Below are 10,712 nucleotides of genomic sequence, written 5' to 3'. Positions count from 1 at the left end.
TCGTAGCTAGATGGTCACAAATTTTGTGACCGTTTATTTTCGGTCTCAAATTCGTGAGAAATATAAAACTACGTGATAAAAATACTAAATTGCCACCGTTCTTAGTGGTACCAACAACAAATTTTAAGTTTTTATCGTGGGCGGCCTAATTGAGCGCAGGCCAAACTTTTGAAAAAAACAAAGAACTTTTTAGCCTTTCCAGCGTAGGTTATGTACCACTCCCCTAAATAATGACACAGTTCCCCCTCAACACATAAGCCCTAATCGCCTTCTTCTCCTGTATACGATCTTTTCCAAATTGATCTACTGTTACCAGCATCAACTGATGCTTCTTCAGTCATTCGTCATCGACCATCGTATCTTCAACAGTTTTGGCATTTACAAACTCGGTTCTTTTCAATTACGGTAAGCAAATCCCATCTCAATTTCCAGTTCAAGTTACATTTTTTTTTCTAAATTGCTTCATTAATTTGCAATACCTTAATCACACGTTCACAAAAATGGGTTCGAGATTGAGCAGAAAGTGCCAAAGTTTTAACACACAATTTATTAATTTTGAGAATTATGTCGAAAAGAATGATTTTAGCAACAATGGTCTTTCAACTGCTTAATGGAATGCTTGTGTGCAGATATTAGGTAATGAGTGGAGAGGTGTTATTCATATGTGGTTAAATTATGTCTCTGGCTCAGGTAATAAAAGGAATTGCTACCATTATAAAACCATATTTCATTAGTCATGATTAGAATTTATATATAAACTGTTAGGAGTCTAGGACAATTGGTAAATTAGTGAATTATCACTTTATGATAATTTAAATGTGCAGGTTTCTCTCAAACGTTGGCATTTATGTAAGGTCTAAATAGTCGATTCAGGTGGCGTGTTATTTCTTATCATGTTTGCACAATATTTTTATTAGTTCCAGTTTCTAAACGTGTGTATATATTTGATCTTTTTTTAGACTATCGGATGGCTATTGACCGTGCTCACAAAACATTGATGGATTGGGTCAAGGATAATAATACTAATGTGATTTGTTATTGTTTACATCGGTTATACCAACCAGGGCCGTCTCCGAAAATCACAAAAAAAATTTTGGCCCTGTTCGAGATAAAAAATTTGGGCCCTATTCGCAAATCTTCATATAACATAAACTCATTAATCATTCAATCATATATATATAAATACTAAAAATTCATAATACTACGATAATTGTTATGAAATAGATAAAACAAATTAACAAAAATAGTGTAGCAAAAATGATCAAAGTATCGAACTTACTTGCTAAGCAAACAGTGTGGTTCTCCTAGCGTTTTTTGAAGCAAAGCTCTCGATCAACTCCTTGTAATCCATAGTATCTAATATTTCACTTTCAATAGATATTGTCGCCAACCCGTTTAGCCTTTCTTGTGACATTGTAGAACATAAATAGGTCTTCAACAACTTCAACTTTGAGAAACTTCTTTCTGCCGATGCCACGGTTACCGGAATTGTCAACAACACTTTATATGCATTTATAGTAACTTTAACAATTGATGAATTACACTTCTTGCCATCTCTTTTAGATTGTGTTACTTTATTTTTTTTATTTTTTTTGTGCTACAGGTTTACCAAACTCATTGTTATCTTCTCACAACCCTTGACTTAGTTATATTATTTTGATTTATTAAATTTATATTCTTTACATTTATCTAATTCTAAATCTCAAATCTTAAAGTTACTGTATTTTCTTTATCTAAGTCTAGATAAATTTTATAGAAAAGTTTTTATATTAGGTATAAGAAAGTGTTTTTTTATTTATTTGTTTATCTTTTTTATTCCTTTGATCCAAAAATACTCTAGCTTTGGGTTTTTTCTTTCGATTACCATAACAAGTGTCGGTATCTTAAAGGAGTGAAACGATACCAATCGAATTTCCGTCGCGAAGCACGGAATACCTCTACTAGTTATTAACAAATAGCAATATAGCATTCATGAATCATGATTCATTTAATATTTCAATTTCAAACTAACAGAAACATACAGCAAAGTGCAAACTAACATTCATGGAATCAAGCAATATATATTAACTGTTAACATATGAAATCAAAAACGAATCAGCATCAGCGACAGATATTAAGTTATTAACATACCTCTGATATAAAAAAATGTGAATCGAACGAATCAAAAACGTCTCAGCACGAAACGCATGAAATCAAAAAGCGAAACGCGTCAGCGATTCAGCGTTGCGTCGTTTTGTTTCCCAGCCAGTTCTTTCGTCTTTTTGTTTCCCAGTTCCTCGTCCCCTCATTATCCTCATATCAGGCCTTATTGTTTGTAATTGGTTATTGGGCCTATTTCAAAATTTAATCACTACAACCGTTTGGAACTATGGGCTTTAGTATACATTTGAAACTAATCTAGTAATTCTGTAATTGGGCCTATTATATAAAGGAATTTTTGCTTTTTTTTGGGCCCCATGCTGGTTTGGGCCCTGTGCACAGGCCCAGCCTGCACATGGGCTTAACCGGCCCTGATACCAACTTACCATTTCATAATGTGAATGTGCACATATAATTTTAGTTTGGACCTTTCAAAATTGAATATATTTATTTTCATTTTAAAGTTAAAACGCTTATAAAAGTAGGGGCACAAATTTGAATATAAGAGCAATGCCAAAATGGGGCATGCCTGCTCCTCCTGTTCAGACAGACACCTGGTGCGTTTCTATGGGCATGGTGGCGACAAGATCTTATCACTTTCATGGCCTAAATATGAGGTTTGTATTATAAAACTTTTCATTAACTTTATTTACAAAAACACACAGTTCATATTGTTGAATAACCGTTCATAAATATGCAAATCCCAGTTATAGTTATGCTTAATTATAGGGTATCTCTTTCTTAATGCAGGTATTTTATGTGATAATGATAGTCTGGCAGCGCTGTTAGCCATGGAATTGAAGCCAGATCTTGCGTTGTTGAGTGATATAGTCTGGGTATAGGAATTTGCCCCAATCTCTATTCTCGCCTTGTGAATGTCAACGGATAGGCCCAATGTAGTAGGTATCACACGAACCCAAGTTCATGAACAAGTCGATTATTCTAAGTTTGATTAACTAATGTTTTAGGTCATAACAGAGTTTGAGCGTATGACATGGCATATACGGAAGAATCAATGACTCCTGTATTTGCCTCCCTTCTTAAGTCTGGCATTCAGATTTTTATTTTCTGGTGAGTTGCCCTTTTTATGTATGTTTTTATGTATTTTCTGGTGAGTTGCCCTTTTAAGTGTTCAAGATTCTTTAGTTAATGATTAAAATTATTATTTTGTGATTTGTGTTGTTTTTTTTTTGTTAAGTTTGCAAGTATAGATGGTTAAGTTAATGTGGGGTTGGGTTTGATTATGTTTCTGATTGATAAGTTTTTATTTTTATTTGATATTGTTTGTGTTATTGTTGAATTTAGGCATGGGTTGGATTATGAGAAGAGCAAGGTGGACCATGAGGGTCTGAAACTAAAAATGAAATCCTCAAAGATACAGGTCAATAGTTGAAAGATCTTTTTTTTTTTACAAAAAGAGTGAAAGCTGAATATGGTATCATTGTTTTCCCATGTTTTTGCCTCACAGTTTGAAGTGGAACTACTGGAGATGCAAATACCATTGCAAAGAGATTACAAAGAAAGTGATGAAAAACACGGGATTCTTCGAAAGAGGCTGTCTGATGATCATTCTAAGATTGTTTATTGCATTGATGAATTGGGTCTTCTATGTGCTTATGAGGTCTGTTTTTAAGATTAAATTAAGGATCTTGTTTATTTTTGGCGCTTTCGAGCTGGGGGTCTTGACATTATTTGGGTTCGGGTTATTTGTGTTCGCTTATTGACATTATTTGGGTTCGGGTTATTTGGATTTGGGTTCCTTGTAATCGAGTTCGGGTTTGGGTTAAAAATCTCACCCCTAGTCATATATTTAGATATGGATCAGTAGGAGTTATAATTAGTAGGATAGTAACTAAAAATTTAAATGCTTGCATCTATTACTTTGTACATTATTGTTAACTTCTAAATTCCTCATTTGTAGGATAAAATAATTGGGCATGAATTGTTAGCTCATTCGATGCGGAAGCAATCACATTGTAGGAAAGGAAGCACGCCATTAAATAGGTCAACGATGGCCATAAGTGCCTTATTTCTCACCAATACTTGACTTCTTTCGTCCGGTTGTGAATTTGTATGTTTTCTTTGATTCTGACTTCTTGATTTTGTTCATTGTTTGTTTTGTAGATTGAAAAGTCGAACTTGGTTATCAAGGAAATCGTTAAGGAAAATGATGAAGAAAAAGAAAGGTTAAATAGATCTATTGCGGGCTTGTTGGCTGAAAAAGAAGAAAATAAGGTGGACAAAGATGTCGTGCTCAATAGGATGTCACAAATTGAAGTTATGTTAACCGATATGGTTCGAAGATAAGCTATAAACACTTGGTTTTGAATGTTTTGATGTTTATCATATTAGGATAATTTCGGTAATTTGATGTTTTAGTTGGCATTTATATTAGAATGTTTGATAATTTTATATATTTTTGGGATTTTGTAATTTTAGTTGATTATTTTATATAAATTTGTAATATTATAGAAATGTATTATGATGAAAAAAGCATGGAAAATGGAAAATCTGGAAATAGAGAAACCGCTATGGTAGCAAATTTTTTAATGAAATGGTGGCAAATATGTCATTAAACGGTAGCAAATTTTTAATGAAAACGGTGGCTGAATGGAGGCAACACCGATGGCTAAATGGTACCAAAACGGTGGCAAAAAAAACCGTCACAACTTGGTAGCAAACAAGGCCATCGAGTAGAGAGTGGTCACAAATAATTTGAGCGTTTTTGTGGTGGCAAAAATTTGGTATCAAAGTATAAAAGTGGTGCCTATTTGGTGGCAATAGGGCAATTGACTTGGGTGTTTTTGCCACTGTATTTTCGGTTACAAAATGGTGGCAACAGGGTAATTGCTACCGTTTTGCTACCGAATATGCGGTGTCAACAGCCATATTTTCTAGTAGTGAGAAGCAACAGCAACAGGCTAAGGAAGCTTCAAAGAAAACATGTTTTAAATGCAAACAAGTTGGACACATTGGTCGCAAATGTCCACAAATTTCAAAGCCTGTTTATGTTGAGATGAAGGAGAAATCAGATGTTGATAAACAGAAAACACCTAGATTTGTGCCAAATCAAATTTGAAAACAAAAGAATGAATCGTTAAAAAGAAACATTCAAAATAACTCAAAATTTTATGTAAAGAGCAACTCGACGGTGGTAGGAATTTATTCGCAATACCCTAAAACTTTCCAAAGAGTTGTACGACTTGAGTAACCAAAGTTGGAGCCGAGTTAGCTAGGAACACTAGCTTACAGGAGACAAGTCCTTTCACATTTTTCCACACCAGTTGACTAGTTATAAGATATTAATAGTAAATAAGAAACCTTATCCAAGAGGACGTCATGTACTAACCTACTTATATATATATATATAACCGACCAGACAACAAGTAAGGGATGAGTAGGGGAAGTCGTGTCCTTTGATCGATACTTGGTTCTTATCTAAACTATATCCGATTGCCTACTTTGTGTATTTTAGTTCAAAATAATAATTATAAATTTAAAAGCTTAGTAAAGTAAAAATGTTCAAAGTATCACCTAAAGATTACTACTAAAACATGCACATAAATAGTATTTCAACATCTCTTGCTCAAACACACACATGGTATCACATTTCTTATGGTGCTTACATTAAACTTTGACTTGGTTGATATCATTGTTTCAAAGTCATTTTGAGTTCTTTGTCAATAACGGCAACGGGCTCCTCTCAGTAGGTCAATGTCTCATCAATCATGAATCATTCAACGGTACTAACGCAAACTAATTTGCATGACATTTCGTCATATATGAAACATGCACCATATTATATGTCCCTTAAAGATCCCAAGTATTCCAAGCGTTGTGTTGCAATTCCGACCCTTATAGTAATCTTGAAACGTCCAACAAACATTTCGTATCACTGAATCTTTCCAAAGGACTTGTTAAATATATCAAAAAATTTTAAAAAAAATATATATAGAACATTTTAAAGTGTAAGATAGGAATGATAGTTTTTATTTTGTATCATGACAAATGTTTCTCCTCTAGAAACGCTCTTATATGATATGATATTATTTATATATGTTGGAATAGTATATGTATATTATAGTGGTTAAGTGGCAGTGCCAGCGATGGATAGAATTATATAAAGAAGGAAGAATGATCAAAGCTTGTTCCCCTGCTCTGATAAAAGCTAACTTTGATTTTAGAGGGTTTGGATCCCACCAACTGACCCCAATACCTGGACTGATAAGGTTTGGGTCCCACTCTCATTCATATATCTTTTAATAATATAACAAATTTATTTTATTTATTTAATTTAATTCCCATACATTGACGATTGTCACAGAACTTATTTATTTATTTATTTTTATTATAACTTTCTTGTCCAATACTCATTTTTCTATATTACCGTATATTCATTGTTCAAACTTAAATATAAAACTACACATGTTTACCAGAAATTAAAATGATTGTTATGTTAGATTTATTCAGACTTTTAATCAATATTGTTAAAATCATAACGGACTAGGAACCCGATTTTAAACCGATTTAATCGGCATAGGTTGAACTGGCACCAGTTAGACATGTCAGTTCTTTTACTAGTCATGTTGAATCGGTTTAGTTTTCTTTAAACATTTTTTTTTTTTGAATTTGAATTAAAAGATTTAGACTTGTGATCTATTGTACATATGCACGTGTTTCCCGATCAACCTAGCAAAATATGGGTGTTGAATTTCTCGGTAATTGATTGATATATTTCTTCATTTAAAAAAAATCCTCTTCAATAATTTTTTTTTTTCTAAAATAAAGAGTAAATTACAAGTTTTGTTCTTTATGTTTGTAGCAAATTGCAGACGGTGTCATTTGTCATCAAAACAGACTGATTTTGTACTTAATGTTTCAAAATCTTACACGTTTTGTCCTTTATGCCAAACCTAGTTAGAAATTTCAGTTAAAAGATGTCACGAGCACCGCACACGAAGGTAGAATAGTCTTTTTTCCCCTGATGTCACGTGCACCGCACATGAGGGTAGAATAGTCTTTTCCCCTGACAACGATTGAGGGTTTTAAATGGGGGAAATAGAATGGGCAGGGGAAAAGACTATTTTACCCTCGTGTGCGGTGCACGTGACATCATTTAATAGAAATTTCTAACTGGGTTTGGCTTAAAGGACAAAACGTGTAAATTTTTGAAACATTAAGTACAAAACCAGTCAGTTTTGAAGATAAAGAACACCCTCTGTAATTTGCTACAAACATAAAAGAAAAAACTTATAATTTAGTCTAACATAAATAACTTGTAAACTTATAATTTAGTCTAACATAAATAACTTTTTTTAACGTCAAACTAATCTATTGAGTAACAAAAATACTCTTATATTTGCACCATGTAGAATATAAACACTCCACCTTTAAAAAAATCGATACATTTATTTTATACACACAAGATAACATAACGATATGCTATTTAAATTTAAGGTAAAATACATAATAAAAAAAATGTATTATGCTATGCAATCAGGTTTTTGAGTCAGATTTATTTTAAAAAAATTGCTGTACTTTTATTTAAGTATTTGAATAAAGTTAAAAAGTGACGTCATTTCAGATTTTCACCGTTAGGTAATATCCCTTTCAAACGTCACGAGAACGACACGGAATTTCATCCGCGGTAGATCCAAGAAGTTACCATTTCATTTCCTACACGCTTTTCAAGATATCGTTGAATTAAATCATTAAAGTGAAAAATATGATATTCACATTAATCATAATTTTTAAATAAAAAAATAAATAAATTCATATATGGGACCTTTTCTTTTTCTTTGTAATCATTAAAACCAACAATACACACTGTTAAAAATTCTCTCTCCAAACACTTTGCAGATCCTCATAAATAATCACACAATTAAAAAAAAAACTTCAAAAAAAAAAATGAAAAAAATCAGCATAATTATTTTTTTTCCAAAATTTTTGTAGCAAATCAAAATCAAACCTTGTGTGCTTACACATCTACTTTAACCGAAACCCGAAAACCCTTACGAGTGGTGGCTAGTGCTATCATGCTGGTCATCGCCACCGCCACCATGATGAGACTGAGATCCACTCGCTTGTTGATCCGATGACCCGGGCCCGAATATCGGCCGGTAATGATTTAACCCGGCAAGCATATTCAACTGCCCTTCTGTAAAACCGCCACTGCCGCCACCACCACCACCACTGCCAATTCCTGCCGACAATTGCTGACTCGGCAAAACAGCGACCGGTGTCGGAAAATTCATAAAATGCAACCCGGTCGAAACTGGGCCTCTATACAAACCCGAATTATTAACCGCTGGAAAAGTCCAAACCGGGTCGCCACCAACACTCATTTGTTGATTAGAATTCGCTACCATCCAAAAGTTCGCAGGTACGGACGCATGATTCCCCGACATAGAACCCGAACTCGACTGCAACATATAATTCCCCATCTGTTGTTGTGCGTGGGCGTGTGCGTGTGCGGGTAACTCCGGATCACCCGGAACCCGACGTTTTCTTCCTAAACCCTCTTCGGGTTCGGATAACTCAACCGAATTATCCCGATTCTCTTGTTTCGCTTGCAATATCTGATTCAGATTCGTTGATGACCCGAAATTCAGAAGATTTGACGAACTGTTTTCAGAAGACGCCAACCCAATACCCGGAAAAAGACTCCGGTTATGTGGGAGAGCAAAATTCGGGTTGAAATAACCCGATCGGAGCTGAGAAGGGACCTGCATAGTGGACCCGGAGCTCCGAAGAGAGATATTAAGTGAAGTAAAGTTAGCTGGAATAGTACCAGTGCCAGTGGCTGCAATAACAGCTGGCTCGGCTTGTTGAAGTAGCCACTCGATGGTTTCGCCATCGGTTTTGTGGCCGAGCTCGCGGGTTAGCTGGAAGACCCGCGCGGCGCATAGGGCGGGCATGCGGATGCGGCGACCACGCCCGTCCACTTTTGTGTGGCGGTCTTTTGTGGAGGTTCGTTTTGGTGGGAGTTTTTTTGAGATGTCGGTGTCGGCAGCAGCGGCGGTGGTGGTGGTGATGGTGAGTTGGCGGGATGGGTAGGCGGAAGCTGCGGCGGCGGAGGAGGAGCAGGCTTCGTCGTCTTTTTTTTCGAGGAGTTGGAAGGGGAAGTTGGGACGATGGTGGAAGTGATCATCACCACCATCCATGTTTTAGAGAGAGAGAGAGGGGGGTTATATATATATATATGTATATATAACCTTAATTCTCTCACTAAACTTATAGATATGGAGGAGTGAATCTATGAATGTGTGATGTGGGTCTGGTTTTTCTTTCTCTTTCAAGACCATATAAACAGTCTCACTCTCTTGAGATGTTTTATTTTAGAGAGAGAGAGAGAGGAGGGCAAACTTTAAGCAACAAAGATAATGAGTGGGAATTATATGTGTGAGCTTTAAAAGGCAAAATGAAATGAAATGAAAATATAAATGAATAAATGTTAATAATTGAAATTGAAATTGAAGGAAAGGGAGAGGAAGAGGGAGAGGGAGAAGGAAAGGAAAATTATATGGTTTGCATTATATTTGGGGGACTTTAGAAAGAGAGTGTGAATCAATATCAATATATACTCTTAATATAGACAATTAAGGTAGAATTAATGATTATTAGTATTAAGTGATTGACTTTAGTTAATCAACTTTTGCTTTTACCTTTCTGTTTTAGGTAATAATTTGCCAGGACATTTATAGGCTAATCACTTTGTTACTTGTTGCAAGGGTCAAGAGTTTTACATATGATTGAAGATATGGTAAATGACATTGTTAGTTTTATTATGATGGTTAGAACGCGTGATCAAGCTCTCCTCGTGGTCTTTAGTTAAGTTATAGAAAATAATATAAAGGAGCTGATGTAAATACTCTTAGCCATGGTTTAGACTGAGGTTTGCTTCTACACCTAAACAATGCTAATATTTATGTGACACATGCTTGGTACTGTGACATGTTGTACTCTTTCTAGTCTTGACCAGAGCATGAGGATGGTTATTCATATGAGAGCAGATCTCTGGATGATAAATGCATATGATTATCCTTCATTAATTAATTTGCTCCTATCTTTTGCACTCATTCATAAGTTTTTTAAGCAATTGATATATAGTTTTGAAAATATTCAGGTTACAAGGATGAAGAGAATGTTTAAAATTTCCCTTGTTGGATTTAATGGAGTTTTCATGCCTATGTTGTATAACGGGTTTCAGGTATCTACCCACGACTGCATTTCTCATGATATTTCACCGACAACAATTATTGTTAACTCTGAAAGTCTTCTAACTTATAGTGAGCAAATGGTTTTAGACGCACTTTTATAATGAGTTGGAGGCATAATTGTAATGTTAGATGCATTGTTGTAAATGGGGTTTGTCACACCATTGTAAAATGTGTGTGTACATGCTAAATTGCTAATGTTACACTCAATTCAAAGAGAATAAGATAATAGATTTTATGATATATATTTTTTTAGATATAATGAAGTATACAAAGTTATTTGAGTATTTAAAAATTGATAGAACTATGCGTAAATAACAAAGTCAACATATGTGGGTGATTCACCATTTCAACCAT

At 34.6% G+C, this 10,712-nt stretch overlaps 2 protein-coding genes and 1 long non-coding RNA gene across 3 annotated transcripts; 2 read left to right on the top strand and 1 right to left on the bottom strand.

Annotated features, from left to right (window-relative positions):
• Positions 1-223: 223 nt before the first annotated feature.
• Positions 224-1,634, top strand: LOC118488460. The gene is made up of 4 exons (XR_004884896.1): positions 224-405; positions 630-690; positions 825-873; positions 960-1,634. It is a non-coding gene; the product is annotated as an uncharacterized LOC118488460 (long non-coding RNA).
• A 150-nt stretch (positions 1,635-1,784) lies between these two features.
• Positions 1,785-4,528, top strand: LOC118488459. The gene is made up of 7 exons (XM_035986074.1): positions 1,785-2,756; positions 2,890-3,042; positions 3,118-3,210; positions 3,445-3,520; positions 3,608-3,760; positions 4,061-4,143; positions 4,264-4,528. The coding sequence occupies exons 3-7, from the start codon at positions 3,134-3,136 to the stop codon at positions 4,328-4,330; spliced, it is 456 nt and encodes a 151-aa protein (XP_035841967.1). The 5' UTR covers positions 1,785-2,756; positions 2,890-3,042; positions 3,118-3,133; the 3' UTR covers positions 4,331-4,528.
• A 3,374-nt stretch (positions 4,529-7,902) lies between these two features.
• Positions 7,903-9,606, bottom strand: LOC110916024 (transcription factor TCP14). Its single transcript, XM_022160780.2, has one exon. It carries the CDS (start codon positions 9,300-9,302, stop codon positions 8,151-8,153), a length of 1,152 nt encoding a protein of 383 aa, XP_022016472.1. The 5' UTR covers positions 9,303-9,606; the 3' UTR covers positions 7,903-8,150.
• Positions 9,607-10,712: the final 1,106 nt, after the last annotated feature.

Source organism: Helianthus annuus, chromosome 16, assembly GCF_002127325.2.
Source record: "Helianthus annuus cultivar XRQ/B chromosome 16, HanXRQr2.0-SUNRISE, whole genome shotgun sequence".
Taxonomy (NCBI): Eukaryota; Viridiplantae; Streptophyta; class Magnoliopsida; order Asterales; family Asteraceae; genus Helianthus; species Helianthus annuus.
Note: the sequence above shows the minus strand (reverse complement) of the source record. Positions and strands in the feature narration are given on the sequence as shown.

Coding starts and splice junctions, on each gene's coding strand:
- LOC118488459 (XM_035986074.1), top strand. CDS start 3,134: ATGGCATATACGGAAGAATCAATGACTCCTGTATTTGCCTCCCTTCTT. Junction 3,521..3,607: donor TGAAATCCTCAAAGATACAG/GTCAATAGTTGA, acceptor TTTGCCTCACAG/TTTGAAGTGGAACTACTGGA. Junction 3,761..4,060: donor GTCTTCTATGTGCTTATGAG/GTCTGTTTTTAA, acceptor CCTCATTTGTAG/GATAAAATAATTGGGCATGA.
- LOC110916024 (XM_022160780.2), bottom strand. CDS start 9,302: ATGGATGGTGGTGATGATCACTTCCACCATCGTCCCAACTTCCCCTTC.